Genomic DNA, 20,687 nt, shown 5'->3' on the forward strand with positions numbered 1-20,687 from the left:
CCCTAGATACGGATTTACGAGCCTGTAACATAGTATTAATCACAGAGTCAGAGAAACCTCTTTGACTAAGAATCAAGCGTTCAATCTCCATACCTTTAAATTTAAGGATTTGAGATCCTGATGGAAAAAAGGACCTTGCGACAGAAGGTCTGGTCTTAACGGAAGAGACCACGGTTGGCAAGAGGCCATCCGGACAAGATCTGCATACCAAAACCTGTGAGGCCATGCCGGAGCTACCAGCAGAACAAACGAGCATTCCTTCAGAATCTTGGAGATTACTCTTGGAAGAAGAACTAGAGGCGGAAAGATATAGGCAGGATGATACTTCCAAGGAAGTGATAATGCATCCACTGCCTCCGCCTGAGGATCCCGGGATCTGGACAGATACCTGGGAAGTTTCTTGTTTAGATGAGAAGCCATCAGATCTATTTCTGGAAGTTCCCACGTTTGAACAATCTGAAGAAATACCTCTGGGTCAAGAGACCATTCGCCCGGATGCAACGTTTGGCGACTGAGATAATCCGCTTCCCAATTGTCTATACCTGGGATATGAACAGCAGAGATTAGACAGGAGCTGGATTCCGCCCCAAACCAGAATTCGAGATACTTCTTTCATAGCTAGAGGACTGTGAGTCCCTCCTTGTTGATTGATGTATGCCACAGTTGTGACATTGTCTGTCTGAAAACAATGAACGATTCTCTCTTCAGAAGAGGCCAAGACTGAAGAGCTCTGAAAATTGCACGGAGTTCCAAAATATTGATCGGTAATCTCACCTCCTGAGATTCCCAAACCCCTTGTGCCGTCAGAAACCCCCACACAGCTCCCCAACCTGTAAGACTTGCATCTGTTGAAATTACAGTCCAGGTCAGAAGAACAAAAGAAGCCCCCTGAACTAAACGATGGTGATCTGTCCACCACGTCAGAGAGTGTCGTACAATCGGCTTTAAAGATATTAATTGAGATATCTTTGTGTAATCCCTGCACCATTGGTTCAGCATACAGAGCTGAAGAGGTCGCATGTGAAAACGAGCAAAGGGGATCGCGTCCGATGCAGCAGTCATAAGACCTAGAATTTCCATGCATAAGGCTACCGAAGGGAATGATTGTGACTGAAGGTTTCGACAAGCTGAAATCAATTTTAGACGTCTCTTGACTGTCAAAGACAGAGTCATGGACACTGAATCTATCTGGAAACCCAGAAAGGTTACCCTTGTCTGAGGAATCAATGAACTTTTTAGTGAATTGATCCTCCAACTATGATCTTGAAGAAACAACACAAGTCGATTCGTATGAGATTCTGCTAAATGTGAAGACTGAGCAAGTACCAAGATATCGTCCAAATAAGGAAATACCACAATACCCTGTTCTCTGATTACAGACAGAAGGGCACAGAGAACCTTTGTAAAAATTCTTGGAGCTGTTGCTAGGCCAAACGGCAGAGCCACAAACTGGTAATGCTTGTCCAGGAAAGAGAATCTCAGAAACTGATAGTGAGCTGGATGAATCGGAATATGCAGATATGCATCCTGTAAATCTATTGTAGACATATAATGCCCTTGCAGAACAAAAGGCAGGATAGTCCTTACAGTTACCATTTTGAATGTTCGTATCCTTACATAACGATTCAATATTTTTAGATTTAGAACTGGTCTGAAGGAATTCTCCTTCTTTGGTACAATGAAGAGATTCGAATAAAACCCCAGCCCCTGTTCCAGAACTGGAACTGGCATAATTACTCCAGCCAACTCTAGATCTGAAACACATTTCAGAAATGCTTGAGCTTTCGCTGGGTTTACTGGGACACGGGAAAGAAAAAATCTCTTTGCAGGAGGTCTTATCTTGAAACCAATTCTGTACCCTTCTGAAACAATGTTCTGAATCCAAAGATTGTGAACGGAATTGATCCAAATTTCTTTGAAAAAACGTAATCTGCCCCCTACCAGCTGAGCTGGAATGAGGGCCGCACCTTCATGTGGACTTAGAAGCTGGCTTTGCTTTTCTAGAAGGCTTGGATTTATTCCAGACTGGAGATGGTTTCCAAACTGAAACTGCTCCTGTGGATGAAGGATCAGGCTTTTGTTCTTTGTTGAAACGAAAGGAACGAAAACGATTATTAGCCCTGTTTTTACCCTTAGATTTTTTATCCTGCGGTAAAAAAGTTCCTTTCCCACCAGTAACAGTTGAGATAATAGAATCCAACTGAGAACCAAATAATTTATTACCCTGGAAAGAAAGGGAAAGTAGAGTCGATTTAGAAGACATATCAGCATTCCAAGTTTTAAGCCATAAAGCTCTTCTAGCTAAAAATAGCTAGAGACATAAACCTGACATCAACTCTAATAATATCAAAAATGGCATCACAGATAAAATTATTAGCATGTTGAAGAAGAATAATAATGCTATGAGAATCATGATCTGTTACTTGTTGCGCTAAAGTTTCCAACCAAAAAGTTGAAGCTGCAGCAACATCCGCCAAAGATATAGCAGGTCTAAGAAGATTACCTGAACACAAATAAGCTTTTCTTAGAAAGGATTCAATTTTCCTATCTAAAGGATCCTTAAAGGAAGTACCATCTGCCGTAGGAATAGTAGTACGTTTACAACATATAAAGCAAAATTGATCAAATTCCTTAAATGACAGTTTCAGGAATGGGAAAAAATGCCAAAGAACAAGCTTCTAGCAACCAGAAGCAATGAAAAATGAGACTTAAATAATGTGGAGACAAAAGCGACGCCCATATTTTTTTAGCGCCAAATAAGACGCCCACATTATTTGGCGCCTAAATGCTTTTGGCGCCAAAAATGACGCCACATCCGGAACGCCGACATTTTTGGCGCAAAAGAACGTCAAAAAATTACGCAACTTCCGGCGACACATATGACGCCGGAAACAGAAAATATTTTTTGCGCCAAATGAAGCATTTTCAGCCCCCGCGAGCCTAACAGCCCACAGGGAAAAAAGTCACATTTTTTTTTAAGGTAAGAAAAAATGATTGAATCAAATGCATTATCCCAAATATGAAACTGACTGTCTGAAATAAGGAATGTTGAACATCCTGAGTCAAGGCAAATAAATGTTTGAATACATATATTTAGAACTTTATATAAAAGTGCCCAACCATAGCTTTAGAGTGTCACAGAAAATAAGACTTACTTACCCCAGGACACTCATCTACATGTTGTAGAAAGCCAAACCAGTACTGAAACGAAAATCAGCAGAGGTAATGGTATATATATATATATATATATATATATATATATAAGAGTATATCGTCGATCTGAAAAGGGAGGTAAGAGATGAATCTCTACGACCGATAACAGAGAACCTATGAAATAGACCCCGTAGAAGGAGATCATTGAATTCAAATAGGCAATACTCTCCTCACATCCCTCTGACATTCACTGCACGCTGAGAGGAAAACCGTGCTCCAACTTGCTGCGGAGCGCATATCAACGTAGAATCTAGCACAAACTTACTTCACCACCTCCATAGGAGGCAAAGTTTGTAAAACTGATTTGTGGGTGTGGTGAGGGGTGTATTTGTAGGCATTTTGAGGTTTGGGAAACTTTGCCCCTCCTGGTAGGAATGTATATCCCATACGTCACTAGCTCATGGACTCTTGCTAATTACATTAAAGAAAGAAGAGATAATAAACACTATTCAAAATTTACCAGCAGCAAGAGCAGCAGAACCAGATGGATTACCATCAGACTTTTTAAAAATATTATCTAGTAGAATAATAGATCCCGTACATAAAATATACACAAACATCTAGAATGAGGAAGGAAAAATAACACAAATATTTAAATCAGCTAATACAGTAGTCATTCCAAAAGAAGGAAAAGATCCATCAATGCCCCAATCATATAGACCACTGTCTCCGATTAATACAGATTACAAAATATTAATGAAAATCATAACCAATAGGCTTAACAAAATTATACCTGATATCATAGGGAGAGAACAAGTGGGATTCTTTAATGGGAGATCATCAACAAAACATGCGAGAACCATACTACAAATAATAGGGGAAAAAGACTGAATAAGGGGACAGAGAGCGGCAAGACTCTGTCGGAGGCCTTCCTGCTGTCCCTGGACGCAGAGAAGACCTTGGACAGAGTTAAATGGTCTCATATCTTAACTACACTAGGAAAATTCAATTTTAATGGGCCGTTCTTAAAATTTATTACAAAATTATATTCTAAAGCAGATACACAAATAATTATAAATGGTGAAATTTCTAAATCTATTTCTTTACAACGAGGCACTCGACAAGGCTGCCCCCTGTCACTGATATTATTTGATTTATCACTAACCATTAATTTATTTATTGAAACAAATACCATTTGGCATTAAAATAGAGAAACTAGAAATAAAAGCAGCTCTATATTCAGATGATCTGATGCTGTTTGTTGAAAATCCACAAAAATATATAAATGAGATAATTGCAAATATTGAAAGATTTGGAGAGATATCAGGTTACAAAATAAATATTACTAAATCTAAAATGTATTGGCTACAAAAAGGAAATTATAATGTTAAATACCCAGAGGCACAGCCATGGGCACCACCTGTGCCCCTACCTATGCCAACCTGTTCCTAGTCTGGTGGGAGAAAGAATTTGTATTCACAGAAAACAACCAAAGGTATACTGATTGTATCCCCTTGTGGATACGTTTCATAGATGACATCCTCTTTATTTGGGAAGGCACACACAGTGATTTATTAAACTTCCTAAAACATCTAAATCAAAATGACCTGAACATCAAGCTAACACATGAAGAAAGTCTTACCAAAATAAACTTTTTGGATATAACCATTAACAAGAACAGTGACGGTAATGTGACCACCGACCTGTACAGGAAACCTACAGCTGCAAATAGCTTGTTACATAGTACAAGTGCACATGCTCCAAGCACAATGAAAAGTCTACCTACAGGAGAGTTCTTAAGGCTATGCAGAAATTGCTCAGGTGAGCAGGTATTCAACAACAGGGCTAAAGAATTGGAGGAGAGGCTATGGAGAAGAGGGTACAGCAAAATAAGTACCAAAAAAGCCAAATATAGAGCTTTACATACTCCAAGACATGACCTTCTTTTCAAAAAACATAAAAAGAGCTTGAATACACCAAGGCTGATTATGACATACAACAGCCAAACACCACAAATTCTGAATATCGTACAGAAACATTGGAACATTTTAATGATGGATCCGACATTAAAGACTATCCTAGGAGATAGGCCCTCAGTTGGTTACAGAAGGACGAAAAATGTAAAAGACCTTGTAACAAGTAGCCATTTCCAAAAGAAGAAAACCATCACAGCATTCAAACCAGGAGCACGCAAATGTGGCAACTGCAGCACATGCAAATACATGCGCAGTACAGATACCATCATAGACAGGTTCGGCAAAAAACATAACATCAAAAGATACATAAGTTGCAATACAGAGAGTGTAATCTATGTATTATACTGTACATGCAATTTGTACTATGTGGGAATGACCTCGAGGAAACTACATCTGAGATTAATGGAGCATTTAAGAAACATTAAAAATGCAGCAAAAGATAAGGAGGAAATGAAATCCATAACTAGTGTAGCTGCACATTTCTTAAAATTCCATAATTCGAAACAAAATGACCTACAATGCTGGGGTATTGAAAAAGTGAGCTTAGGAATGAGAGGAGCAAACTTAGAAACAGCTTTACTAAAAGCAGAAAGCCGGTGGATCTATTTATTGAACACAGTTCAACCACACGGGCTAAATGAACAGAATCGTGTATAACAAGCGAAAAATCCACTTGACTGAAGAACTAGTACAAATATACCATAATTGGTGATCTTGACACAGAATATATAAAAATAAAAAATAAACAATAAAAAATAAAAAATATAAAAAAATCTTTTATTGAAAGACAGTAATAAGATGCTATTTCATTCAAACAATCAATTTTCACAAACCCCCCCCCTCCTTTTTCCCTCCCCTTTTTTCACAATTTTTCCCACAAAGATTTCAGAAGAACAAAATTTATTTAAAGTCACTAGGTCACCCAAAAGATTTTTTATCACACTTTAATTTATATCAAAGGGAAAAAATTCCAAACACAAGTTTCAACAGCACAGATAGAATGTTTAATAAAACACAAATTTAATATATTTGTCATAATAAGTATTATTAGATAAGAGAAATAACACAATCACCATCAACACCATTCACATTAAACACAATTGTGCTGCTTCAAACAAAACATTGATAGTCACACAAAGGAGTAATTGATATCTCTATTTGTCACCAACACACCGACAAAGATCCAAGATCATTCACTTCCAACCAACACATCACGTCTATATTCACAATAAATCTCTCAGAGCACTTACCAAATACAACACAACAATGTATTTTAATGTTTCATTATTCATCATCTAACACTGTATAATAAATACTGCAAAGTATATCAAGCATAAAGTTTGAGCAAAATTTACAGTCATAAGAATAAATACCCCTTGGAGGTATCTGATAAACATTTACACGGAGCCTTATGAGAACTTGATAATCAATATTATGACAGCTCACAAAACCCCAGCTCTAGATAGATACCACCAATAGTAGCATCGGATAGGAACTCTAAGCTGTCAATCTATTGACCATGTCCAATCGAGATACGGAATCAAAATAGAGGAAGGCGGGACTTCCGGTTTAGCGGGTATATATCCCCAAACAAACGGCGGCTCGCCGCCTTTGACAAAGCCCGGAGGGGCGAAACTAGTTAGGAGTCTATGAGAGCGTTTGGGCGCTCTATTTTTAACAGCCTAGCACCTAATGTAATCTAGACGAAAAAACTACAATAGCTAAACTTAGTTAACTTGTTGAACAGTCTGGGTTGTGCCAGACTTAGCCAGAGTTAATGTTATACTAATATAGGTATTGACCAATAATATCCACTCTTTAACCGCGCTAAAGACAAGAGTTTATTCACTGCACTAAGCATTTACAAAAAAACAATTGGAACTGAGAATATATCATTAGTGATACTAGTAACTTAAACTGACTGAACCACAGGTCCTTTCTGTAGCGGAGACAGACACAAGCATAAATGTGATATATAGCGGCATAACTGAGACTGTGTTTCCTCCCAAGTTGAGACACTGTCTGATTGAGGGGTATATGTCTGCAACACAGCCCAATATAATGTACTAAGATACTGATAACACAGGGATAATACTGTCTTATAACTAAAATACTGGCATTCAGGCTGTATGTGTGTAGCGTACATTAAGCATCAGCTCAATTGGGACACATATTAGAAACACAGTGAAAGTGTTGCTCCCAAAATAAAATATTGCTGTCCAGAATTACATGTATCACTAAAAGAATAGTACTTGCAGCGCATGCAAGTTCTTTTGGGAGTTCCCATGTGTTTAATATTTAGAAAAAAGCAGAGAATACACAATACAAATTGAATAATACTAATAACAGTCTAAGAAAACATACTATACAGGAGTTACGTGTGAAATTAACCTCATTCTACCAGAATGTTTAATCACATAATAGATTGTGACAATATACAGTCACACATAAGTAACTCTGGAATACCGAGACTAAATAATAGGTATCGATTGTCTAGAGCTAGCAGGTACTGAGTGGAACATTTCTGGCCCACATTACATATACTAGAACTATTAGAGTATCCAAATACACTTATAATTTGTGTGTGACAGAAAGAGAGTATTCACACACAGTATTTGGGACCCACCAATCTAAGTATAGCAAAGTTAATATAGTACTACACAGGAGGCACATATTTATTCACTATAGGCCACTTATATTTTAATCCTCCACAAAGTGAATATAGATTGTCAGATTGCATGACAGTGTTAGTGTCGTTTTTAATTTGTGTGTTACCCTTATTTTAAGAGCAATTTATAATAAAAGTTATATTTTATTTCAACCCGGTCTGGAATAACCGCTTCACAGTCTAGGCTCAGAGTGCTTACAAGTGCATACTTACAGGAGATCTTCTCATTCTTGCGAGAATCTCCTTAGTTTTTTGAAACCCATTTGAAGTAGAAGAGGAGTACATAACATATTTAGGCATAAAAATAAACAACGACCCATCCAGAACATATAAGCTAAATTACTATCCCTTGATAAGACAAATTAAAAGAGATCTAAAGATCTGGAGCAAACTTTACATAAATTTAACGAGAAGAATCCAGTTAGTAAAAATGATAGCCCTGCCAAAATTACTATATCCTATGCAGATGTTACCCTTTTTATTGAAAAAGATAGATTTACAAAGTATAAACAGAATAATAAGAAGTTTCATTTGGAAAGACAAAAAAACCCAGAATAAGTTTAAATAAACTATGAGCCCCTCAAGAACAAAGAGGCTTAGGATTACTAAAAATATAATACTATAACTGGGCACTACTAATACGCTATGCAATAGAATGGATCACAGGCAATGGACAGACAGTCTGAATAGAACTAGAACAGAAAATGGCAGGTCCCATGGCTCTAGCCTATCTTCCATATGCAGTACATAAGGAATTAACTGTAAGTAAAAAAAAAAATAACATTTTAATAAAGGATACAATATGGATATGGAAAAAAGTAAACTAACTGTTAAAATCAGGATCGGAGCTTAAGCTATATCTGCCAATACAAGGCAACCCAAACTTTAAGCCAGGGAATCAGTTTCCCTTTTTATCACGAGAAGGGATCCGAGTAATCAAACATATAAAAGATGTGATTAATATGGCAAAAGCCAAAATAAAACCAATAACAGAACTATCATATTTACAAATTAAGCATTATATTCAAACTGAAAAACCAGATATAGAAAAACAAAAATCACAAAATATAATGCTGAATATCATTGAGAGAAGTATAAAAATTAAATATAAATTAGCAGTCATAAACAGGCAATTAACCCCTTAACGACCGAGGACGTTCAGGGTACGTCCTCAGAAAAAAGGCAGTTAATGCCTGAGAACGTACCCTGCACGTCCTCGGTTTGGAAAGCAGCTGGAAGAGATCCTGATCACTTCCAGCTGCTTTCCGGTTATTGCAGGATGCCTCGATATCGAGGCATCCTGCAATAACAATTTTTGCCCCTCCGGTGCAGAGAGAGCCACTCTGTGGCCCTCTCTGCACCGGACATCGATGGCCGCATTCGTTGGTGGGTGGGAGCGTAAATGGGAGGTGGGTGGGCGGCCATCAATGGCTTCTTAGTCAGAGAGGGGGGCGGGATCGCCGGGGGCGCGCACTGGGGGGGGGGGGTGGGCGCGTGCACGGGGAGGGATCGGGTGGGAACCGCTTACACTATAGAAACTTTTGGATATTATTGTACAAAATAATAATAATAAAACGTAATGGAACTCATCTAAGGGATCTGGGAGGGGGTGGGGAGCTACACTACAGAAAAAACTAAAATAAATTTCAAAAAAACATTTTTATATGCAAACTGGGTACTGGCAGACAGCTGCCAGTACCCAAGATGGCCCCCAATAAGGCAGTGGGGGGGGGGTAGAGAGCTGTTTTGGGGGGGATCAGAGAGGTTGGGGGCTAAGGGGGGATCCTACATAGCAGCATATGTAAATATGCTTAAAAAAAAAAAGTAAAAAAAAAAAAAAAAAAAAACTTTTATTTTAGTACTGGCAGACTTTCTGCCAGTACTTAAGATGGCGGGGACAATTGTGGGGTGGGGGAGGGAAGAGAGCTCTATGGGAGGGATCAGGGGGTCTGATGTGTCAGGTGGGAAGCTGATCTCTACACTAAAGCTAAAATTAACCCTGCAAGCTCCCTACCCTTCACTGCTGGGCATAATTCACGTTTTGTGCGCAGTGGCATTTAGCGGCCTTTTAATTACCAAAAAGCAACACCAAAGCCATATATGTCTGCTATTTCTGAACAAAGGGGATCCCAGAGAATCATTTACAACCATTTGTACCATAATTGCACAAGTTGTTTCTAAATAATTTCAGTGAGAAACCTAAAGTTTGTGAAAAAGTTGACTTTTTTTTTTAATTTAATCGTATTTGGCGGTGAAATGGTGGCCTGAAATATACCAAAATGGGCCTAGATCAATACTTGGGGTTGTCTACTACACTACACTAAAGCTAAAATTAACCCTACAAGCTCCCTACAAGTTCCCTAATTAACCCCTGCACTGCTGAGCATAATACACTTGTGGTGTGCAGCAGCATTTAGCGGACTTCTAATTACTTAAAAACAACGCCAAAGCGATATATGTCTGCTATTTCTGAACAAAGGGGATCCCAGAGAAGCATTTACAACCATTTGTGCCATAATTGCACAAAATGTTTGTTAATGATTTCAGTGAGAAACCTAAAATTTGGAAAAATTTTACTTTTTTTTTTTATTTGATCGCATTTGGCGGTGAAATGGTGGCATGAAATATACCAAAATGGGCCTAGATCAATACTTTGGGATGTCTTCTAAAAAAATATATATACATGTCAAGGGATATTCAGGGATTCCTGAAAGATATCAGTGTTCCAATGTAACTAGCGCTAATTTTGAAAAAAAGTGGTTTGGAAATAGCAAAGTGCTACTTATATTTATGGCCCTATAACTTGCAAAAAAAGCAAAGAACATGTAAACATTGGGTATTTATAAACTCTGGACAAAATTTAGAAACTATTTAGCATGGGTGTTTTTTGGTGGTTGTAGATGTGTAACAGATTTTGGGGGTCAAAGTTAGAAAAAGTGTGTTTTTTCCATTTTTTCCTCATATTTTATAGTAAATTATAAGATATGATGAAAATAATGGTATCTTTAGAAAGTCCATTTAATGGCGAAAAAAACGGTATATAATATGTGTGGGTACAGTAAATGAGTAAGAGGGAAATTACAGCTAAACACAAAGACCGCAAAAATGTAAAAATAGCCTTGGTCCCAAACGGACAGAAAATGGAAAAGTGCTGTGGTCATTAAGGGGTTAATAAGAAAGGAATCTAATATAAGCTTAAGGGAAATAGCAGGGAACTGGGATAAAGAAGCAGATATACACAACGGAAGATAAGATTCTTAATTGTATTAAAATGGTAAAATACACGACTTTAGACATGGCAATAAGAGAATCTAATATGAGACTTTTACATTTAGATTATATAACCCCTACAAGATGGGCAAAATGGGACAATAGTATTGACCCAGTATGTATAAAATATAACAAAACAACACCTGACGTAATACACTGTATATGGTCTTGCCCAAAAATCCGACAATTTTGGTGCCAGGTATCGACATTATTATCTAAGATTACGAGGCTAAAACTCAACTAAGAACTGAGTAATATTATGCTTTTAGATTTACTGAGAGAAATTAAAAAGAAAGAGAAAAGATTAATCATAATGACTGGCAAGAAAGCTTATATTTAAACTATGGCTACAGAAGAAAAAAACAACCTACGATTAGAACATTAAAGGGAAATATAGGGCATCAGATAAATATAGAAAAAGTGGATGCTTTAGCTGACATTAATAACAGAACCGAAATCTTCTTGGAAAAATGAGCCCTGTATATAAAAACTATGCCTGAAATTAATCAAAAAGAAATCCTGAACTCTTTTAAAAAACATAGAATACTTTATAGAGTCACAAATATTGGGAGATTGGAGTAATATCGCCTAAAAACTATTCTTACAATTGATATTAGAATTAAGGATAGAAAGAGGAATGTTCCAATAGTCGACAGGTTTAAAATCTATTAAGAAACTAGAGAGAATAAGGTATCTAAATTTATAAAGAGATTTGAACTGTCAGACATAATGAAATGCAAAGCAAAATTGTAAAACACACGAAATGTATGGATATTGTTTTCACTCTTTTTTTATTGTGTATTAATTATGTATATATAAAAAAAAAAGAAAACATTACTAGTAGCTTCTGCCATAGATGTTACCTGCAGAGATGTCTGATGGGGTCTCCACTGGCTGAATATTCTGTACCAGTTCTCTATGAGCTCCTGTGTATAGATTTTCATCTATGTGACCAGTTAATTCTAAAAAAAGAATAAAAAAAACAGTTGATTTTGTTAAATGGATATGAACATTTTTTTTGTTGCATCTAAAAATATATATATATTTAAATGTATTCAATTAAGAACAAAGCATCCGATTTGCACTTAAACATTTACATATATAAATGAATATACAAATTGATTTAGCAGTAATTCCTCTTGACCCTTTAACTGCGTTTTTATTATTTTTGTTGGGTATAAAACTAGTTTATAATCAGACAGCTCGTTAGATCACACATGATAGATTCACTGTAGATTTAAAGAGACAGTCAACACCAAAATTTTTGTTGTTTAAAAAGAAAGATAATCCCTTTATTACCCATTCCCCAGTTTTGCATAACCAACACAGTTATATAAATACACGTTTTACCTCTGTGATTACCTTGTATCTAAGCCTCTGCAAACAGACTTGCTTTTTAGCCAATCAGTGCTAACTCCAGGGTAACTTCACGTGCATGAGCTTAATGTTATCTATATGAAACACATGAACTAATGCCCTCTAGTGGTCAAAATGCATTCAGATTAGAGGCAGTCTTCAAGGTCTAAGAAATTAGCATATGAACCTCCTAGAATTAGCTTTCAACTAAGAATACCAAGAGAAAAAAGCAAAATTGGTGATAAAAGTAAATTGGAAAGTTGTTTAAAATTACATTCCCTATTTAAATCTTTAAAGTTTTTTTGGACTTGACTGCCCCTTTAGGCTCTGTCAGTCACTTCTGTAGTGTATATGCATTTCCTGAGTGAGATATTTATTACTACACAGAGTTACCTGAGCGCTCATTTCCTGGGATCTCCATAGTCCTTAGTGCTTGGTGAGTCTCCATCATGACGTCCTTGTAAAGCTCCTTGTGTCCCTCTATATACTCCCACTCCTCCATAGAGAAATACACAGCAACATCATCACACTTTATAGGCACCTGAAACACACGCAACTCATTTAGCACTGACACAGGGACTGGTTCTGTCACACACTTTTACTGACAGAGCCAGGATAATGTTACTGAGAACACAGACAGACGGTGGGAAACACACAGGACCAGAATGGTCAGTAAAGGGGGTCACAGTGCCATGAAGCTGGTATATTGTCACATTCCCCAGCATTACTCACCTCTCCGCTCAGCTGTTGAACGCTGCTGTGGGAGGGCCTCTTCTTCACAATAATGTATTCCTATAATATGTATGAGAAAGATCATCAGACTCCATTTACCTGGACTAACAAGTTCTTATGTACTTCTCTTGATCATCACAAAACATATAAATAAATAAAATATAGCGGATAATTTTGTGGGACCTCTATGGATAAAATCAGCTACAGACTGAGGACATGAGCTCAAGAACATCAACATTGCTGGAACATTTGAGAGGGTGTGATGGGGGGAGGCAAAAAAAAGTTGAGCCCTTGGTTGATAGGAGGTTCCATTGGTGCTGGGATCCCTTGGGTATTAAGCCTTTTTTGTAGTTGGGGTCATGCAAAGGGGCCTTTAGGGTCTGGGTGAGTTTTTGCAATAGAAGTCATGTAGAAGGGCTTTGTATGAGTGGGCTTTTTCTTTATGGTGGGAGGGGACTTCGATGTTAGGATTAGTATTTTTTTTTTTTTTTTGCTGGGAGAGGATTTGTGTAGGAGGCTTGTGCAGGTGAGTGAGCTTAAATGGACATGGTTTGTCTCGATGAGATGAAGTTGGGCTTAGTGAGATGGACTCATGAGGTTAAGTGAGATGGTCTGGGTGAGCTGAAGCTAGAGTTAGTAAGATAGGTCTGTGTATCAGAAGCAGCACAGTAAATAGGATCAGTGTCACATGACATTACCCAGCAGCTCTTACCTCTCCGGTCAGCAGGCAGATGATGCCCAGGGCCTGACTCAGGAACTGCTCTGCTATCTGCTTCCTGCATTTGTTCATCTTGTTCTTTGTCAGATGCTATAAACGTGACACCTGCAAGAAGAAAGAAATACGGCAGCATGAGAAATCAGAAATAATCAGAAATCTTCCTGTATTTATATTATGGTAAGAGATGATTATGTGATATAAAACAGATTTATTTCGCTTATGAACAATCTAATAGTACACTTGTGACCAGATGCATATGCAGCAGATAACATAAAGTGATAAAATGTGACAATCTTTATATAGCATGTTTGACATTATGGGGGCGACACATTTATTTAATATTAAGGGAAAGTAAATACAGTAGATTTGCATGATAACAAGACAATGCAATAGCACTTAGTCAGTCTGAATTTCAAATGCATAGATTTTTTTCTGACAAATGTCAAAGTTATGTCTATTTCCACTCCCCCGTACCATGTGAGAGCCATCAGCCAATTACAAATGCATATACATATATTTAGTGACTTCTTGCACATGCTCAGTAGGAGCTGGTGACTCAAAGTGTAAATATAAAAAGACGGTGCACATTTTGTTAATCAAAGTAAATTGGAAAGGTGTTTAAAATTTAATGCTTTCATTTTGACTTTAGTGTCCCTTTAAGTTCATTAGAAGCAAAAGAAGGTGACTGTATACAGGAATATTCATTGTTATCTGATAAATCAGGAAGCAGATGTAAAACACTAAGTGACACAGCTCCCTGGTTACCAGTCATCCTGTAATTTATCGGATTATCTGGTCGCTCTGTCTTGCTGCACCTTACTTTTTTCATCTGCTGTTTATGCTCACACTGGAATCTGCCCCAAATTATATAACCCACATATTACCTTGATCATAGGATAAAATTACAAATAATGTGAGGCTGCTAAAGTTAGGACACAACAAATACTGGGCACCAATTATTTGCCCTACTGCATGTGCTTTAAGACTGGTCCATATACCTACTACCCACTAAACAGCTGTGCTTGTGCTTCATTTTATTATATATATATATATATATATATTGCATTACTCTGGGATGTGGTTTCCTCTTCATATTAAGTTAAATGGCTTCATGTCACCCTTTACTTTTCCCCTGTTTTAAAACCGTTAAGATAGTCATAAATTGTAAATTATAGCAACAGTAATAATAATAACAGTAATAATAATAATATCTAATAGCAATAAGAAACATTTTTTACAAACTTTTTCCCAGTTATGTCACATCCTGTTTTGGCAACCAATATGCAGACTGACTCCCTGTGACCCCATCACATATACAAGTAATAAATATACAGTACAATTATTATAAACAGGTCAGACTTGTACCCATCACCCTAACACACAGACTGTACTTCATCAAGTCCTCACTCCCTCAAATACAGCTTGCTCATTGTATCAGCCCCCTCACACTGTAGTCCCTATACAGACTCTCAGCCCCTCGCTGTCTCACCCCCTCCTTTGTCTCACCCCCCCTATAACATATTAGCCCATGCTCAGCCCTCCTCACATCCCAGCCCCTGTAAAGACTCTCAGCCCCCTGTGTCTCACATACCCCAGCCCCTATACAGATTATCAATCCGCCTCTCTGCCCCCCCCCCCCCCCCAATTCTACACTGGTTCACAGTCCTCCTCGGACACCTCAGCCTCTGTACAGAATATTAGCCCCCCTCTGGGTCAGACATCAGTCCTTCTATGTCTTACACCCCAGCCCCTGTACAGACCCACAGCACCGCTGTCTCACATCCCAGCCTCAGCCTGTACAGGTACTGAGCTCCCCTCTGTCTCGCACATAAACCCCTCCCGACGTCCACTAAACCCCTCTCTCAGCACCCCTCACCTTTAGGCGGTTAATGTTAGTTGCCACGCTCTTAAATCACATATATTACCTGGTAGCAGCTAGATCCAGTCCGGTTAAAGTACAGATGAGGTCACTGCAGTCACGTGGCTTCTGTGAGTTCAAGGTTCTTTTGCTGCAAGGGATCTAGCTGCTACTCGAGGATAAAGTACTGGAGCTTCTGGAAGGAGGCTGTGTGTGTGGGAGGCAGAGGGATCCTCTTTATAATATTATTTATCTGTAAATAATGCACTGGTCTGGTGAGGTAATGGGAATATCTATATTATATACCTGTAGATAAAATACTAGGATTATTGAACAAAAGTATCAACCTTGGGACCCCGCCTCTTTTACCGTAGTGACGCTAAAGCATACAGCTTCCGCTGCACAGCATGCTTGGAGTAGGTTCGTTGTTTCCTGCTTCCGTTTGAAATTGATTCCTGCTATGCTGAAGATCACGCTGGTGCGAACGCTGGCAATTATATCCTGGGATTTATAGCACTTTCCCGTGTTTGTTTCCTGGGATGTGCTGATTCTCAGCTGCCTAATAACCAAGTCAGTAAATCAGCTATAGACTGATGGGTGTCATATGTGTGCAATGTTGTTTGAGTATAACTGTATTAGTGTGTGACTGTGTTTATACTGTGTGTGTGTGTGATAAATGTGTAGCTAATTGCGGGAGGAGCAGCACAATTCTACGTTTCTACATGATATGTAGCTCCATATTAGGTCTATAAACTAGGGTGACCACATTTCTAAACTGCCATTCAGGGACCCCCCCCCCCCAAAAAAAAAGGTTATTTCGATGCCTTTTTTTTTTTGCCAATTTTTTGAAAGGGGGGAAAAATATCTGTTTACACTATATAAAATACCTGACCTACCTGTAGTAAGCAGTTTGCATAACTGTACTTCTCAACTCTAAACTAAAGCTCCTCTGGTCCGTCACTGACTGAGAGAGTGTCACACTAGTCTCTGAAAGTCTGACTCACTGCTGCACTGCTAGTTTGCTGACACAGTCACTGTCTCCTCTCTGACGACCTGAGGACAGGAACCGCGGCGGTGTGCAGAATCATAGGGGGCGGGGCCAGCGGGGATTTATTACAAGTCTATAGCATGTCATCACTCATCAGCAACAACACACTGACATGTGACTTTGCTCTGAGACTAAGTCCGCGTTCGGGCAGCGCTCAGGAGCTAGTGGAGGCGCTTCACTCCCAGCGATGACGTGGCGCTAGGTGACGTCACAAGCAAGGGTGCTTAGAAAAAAACGTTTGCATGCGCAAAGGGATCTGCTGCACAATAATGGACTGTGCATGCGAGCGTTTTTACTAAGCTCCCTTGTAGCTGTTACACAACACCGTTGTTATGCCGAGAATGATGAGAATGATTTCCCCAGTCTCTTCGCAAACATTGGAACTCTGACCCACCTCCATTCAGCTGCTCTCTGCTCAGCCCCTGTAGCTTATCCTGCACTTAATAGAGGTGGGTCAGAGTTGCGATGTTTGCCAAGAGACTGGGGAAATCATTATCGGCATAACACCGGTGTTGTGTCGAATCTGGGGGTCTATCAAAATCGGGAATCGGCAATTCCCGGAACCCCGCCCACACATCTCTAAACCGCCCACACATCTCTAGTAAGCAGCTAACACTATGCCTAACCTCCGCCCAGGCTACCTCCCACTTCTACTAAACTCCACCCAGGATACCTCCCCACTCCTCCAAAATGCCACCCAGCTACGTTGGGACAGATATCACTATACTTATTGTGTTTATATGTAACGGCTCATCTGTCCCAACGTAGCTGGGTGGCATTTTGGAGGAGTGGGGAGGTATCCTGGGTGTAGTTTAGTAGAAGTGGGAGGTAGCCTGGGTGGACGTTAAGCATAGTGTGTGTTGGCTTACAAAACCATTCTCGGCATAACACCGGATAAGTCTGACAGCAGCATTTAGTACAGGGCAAAGTGGGGATAGGTTAAGTAACCTATCTCCACTTTGCCCTGTACTAAATGCTGCTGTCAGACTTATCCGCCTCACCTGTCCCTCCTCTGCTGCTTATAAAAACATGGGAGCCTCCACAGCAACACGTGTGTGGAGGCTGCCATGTTGCCAAGCGTCTGAGCTTGCTCTGAAAAGTCCCAGCTTTTCCAGCACGCTGGAAGCGCTGGGACTTACGCCATCAGAGCGCTTAAAAAAAACGCCAGGCATCTCACTTGCAAGTGTGAGGAAAACGCTCCAAGCGAGTCCCTGTTCGCTTGGAGCACTGCCCGAATGCGGCCTTAGTGTTACGCTGGCGTGCAGCCCTGTGGGAGTGTGGGAGGAAGCTGCTTAGCTATTAGCCGCCTGTATGGTGGTGTGGTGGCTCAGCCAATCCATTCTGCAGCTGTCTGTTACTTACCATTCCGGGACACTGCATTGTCCCGGAATGAAGGTGCCTGGGACCTGGGACAGACCTAGAAAATGCGAAACTGCTCCGGGCAATCCGGGACACGTGGTCACCCTACTATAAACTATGTCTTTTGTTCTTTATATTAGATTGCGGGGAAGTGCAATACATATTAGTTAGAGGGAATATTATATATTTATATTAGGTACTGGGGAGGGTGTTTGTTTCCACTTCCGTCTCCCCTCCCGGTTACCACAGCATTTAATTAGGTTGTACAGAGACTGGAGGAGATCTGTGGTAACCGGGAGGGGGAAAGGAAAGTGGAATTCTGCAGCTTCTGTGTATATTCTGTGTTTATCTGCATCGTTTCTGCCTTTGAACTTAGTACTGCACAAAGCACATTACACAGACTGCTCCAGCAGGAGGGCTGTCTGTAAACACTATTTAGGGAGTGTGGTAAAACGCCTTGTTCTGTAGCTACTGGGTATTATGAACGTATTCTCATGAAGTCAGAGGACTTCAAACTTTAACATCATTTTAGGTCCTTAAGCAGCAAAATTGATAATACATGTTAATTAAAAACATTATTTTCTTTTAATGCTTTATTTAATTAGCCTGTATTTTTCTGTGTGTATAATGTCCCTTTAAGTGATAGTAGCTCAGGCAGACAAAGTGATAAAAGCGCATTCCTCCCTGTGACACAGCCGAGATTTGAATCCTGGGAAGTCTGTTTAATTGATGGAACTGCTGGGGTATAAATAGCGCTTCTTATCAAACTCCAGGTGCCTTTAAACAATTTTGATTATGTGGAAAAATAATAAAATCAGTATAGTGTAAAACTATGCATGGATACAAAAGGGAATTCCAGAGAATTATCACCAATTTGGGCTTATATTTTCATTAATGCAAACTAAAGTTGGTTTCTAAATGTGCTAGGTCTATTGAAAAGACAGCATATAGTTTGCGTGGGTAACTTACAGAAGAAATAAACACTGGGGAATTGATATTCAAAAGCAATAAATGTAAATGGTTGGAAACAGCTTCAGCACAAGGTTGTCAAATGGCTCAAATTAAACGGTTAAAGGTTTGTAAATAATAACAAAATAAAAAAAAGCTATGTATTGTTAGAGAAGTTAAAGGGACGGTCTACTCCAGAATGTTTGTTTTAATAAAATAGATAATCCCTTTATAACCCATTCTCCCTAAGAGTGATGCGGGTAGCCAGATATGGACCCGTTGCTCAGTGTGCCTAGAGCTTTATTACCCATTCCCCAGTTTTGCATAACCAGCATAGTTGTATTAATACACTTTTTACCTCTGCGATTACCTTGTATCTAAGCCTCTGCAGAATGCCCCCTTATTCCAGTTGTTTTGACAGACATGCATTTTAGCCAATCAGTGCTTACTCCTAGGTAACTCCACGTGCAGGTGCACAATGTTATGTATATGGCACAAATGAACTAATGCACTCTAGCTGTGAAAAACGTCAAAATTCCCTGAGATAAGAGGCAGCCTTCAAGGGCTTAGAAATTAGCATATGAGCCTACATAGGATTAGCTTTCAACAAAGAATACCAAGAGAACAAAGCAAAATTGATGATAAAAGTAAATTGGATGTCCTATCTGACTCATGGAAGTTTAATTTTGACTAGATTGCCCCCTTTAATGTATACCCCTTATGACAACGAACTGAACATGAGACTCTCTCTCTGTGTTTAGGCTCCTGTTACTGTGAAGATCACATACAATTGACGTCACTGCGTTTGCCAGTAAAGGGGATAACATTATAAGAATATCTGACAAATTCATTTGTGCTGAACAAGACAATGTCTGACAAGAACCAAACCTCAGACCTTCCTGATGCACACAGAGGTAAGCAGGATGTCACATGTATGTCACCTGGTTTTGTCATCACAATGGGATATTTACATTAACTAACCAGAAACCTCAGTGATCTGTTCATCTTAAAGGGACAAAGGGGTTGATAGTATATAGCCCTAAGGCAGAACATGTTGTGATGTGAGATGTCATTGCAGAAAATGCAGCATGTCTGCAGAAAGAATGGGACACATGCAGGAACTGTTGGCTCTTTTGCTTTGCAGCGCTGCTCTGCATCAGGCTGTTGTCTTCAAACTGCACTGTGCTCTGGCTGCACTGTGTAAGTTTTCCTTAACAAAGTGCTGTTTGAAGAGAACAGTCAAATATGGAGCATCACTGTAAAGCAGCAGTGCATTTATTATTGTTGACTGACTCAAGACATTATAAAACCAACACTTTTTTTTTTCTCTGCAGCTAATGTGCAATGTACTATATTATAAAACTTTTAAAAATGCTTTATTCTCCAGTTACTCAACACATTGCAATTGAACTGGTGCTTTACTGTAACTGCTTAATTTAAAAATTCAAAATGATCTTCAGAAAATGTTTCACTTAAAAAATCTCATTGCAGAAAGTGGAAAAAAGTTCTGCCTCTGGGGTATATTAGTAATGTACAGAAGTCTCTACTACACAGTTTATAAAATCCTGCTTTACTTTTGTTGTTAATGACCAGATCGGCAC

General features: G+C 39.1%; 2 protein-coding genes across 2 annotated transcripts in view; one reads left to right on the top strand and one right to left on the bottom strand.

Annotated features, from left to right (window-relative positions):
* Nucleotides 1-16,020, bottom strand: part of LOC128657057 (uncharacterized) — a 112,020-nt gene extending 96,000 nt beyond the window's left edge. Inside the window, exons 1-5 of the mRNA XM_053711283.1 lie at nucleotides 15,799-16,020; nucleotides 13,868-13,978; nucleotides 13,156-13,215; nucleotides 12,817-12,964; nucleotides 11,931-12,029 (exon numbers count right to left, since the gene is read on the bottom strand). Of these exons, the coding sequence (XP_053567258.1) occupies nucleotides 11,931-12,029; nucleotides 12,817-12,964; nucleotides 13,156-13,215; nucleotides 13,868-13,945 (385 nt within the window). The 5' untranslated portion in view covers nucleotides 13,946-13,978; nucleotides 15,799-16,020. The remainder of the gene's footprint in view (nucleotides 1-11,930; nucleotides 12,030-12,816; nucleotides 12,965-13,155; nucleotides 13,216-13,867; nucleotides 13,979-15,798) is intronic.
* Nucleotides 16,021-16,166: 146 nt separating this feature from the next.
* Nucleotides 16,167-20,687, top strand: part of LOC128657059 (gastrula zinc finger protein XlCGF26.1-like) — a 45,285-nt gene continuing 40,764 nt past the window's right edge. The window contains exons 1-2 of the mRNA XM_053711284.1: nucleotides 16,167-16,301; nucleotides 19,848-20,000. Coding sequence (XP_053567259.1) covers nucleotides 19,955-20,000 — 46 coding nt within the window. The 5' untranslated portion in view covers nucleotides 16,167-16,301; nucleotides 19,848-19,954. The remainder of the gene's footprint in view (nucleotides 16,302-19,847; nucleotides 20,001-20,687) is intronic.

Source organism: Bombina bombina, chromosome 4 (assembly GCF_027579735.1).
Source record: "Bombina bombina isolate aBomBom1 chromosome 4, aBomBom1.pri, whole genome shotgun sequence".
NCBI lineage: Eukaryota > Metazoa > Chordata > Amphibia > Anura > Bombinatoridae > Bombina > Bombina bombina.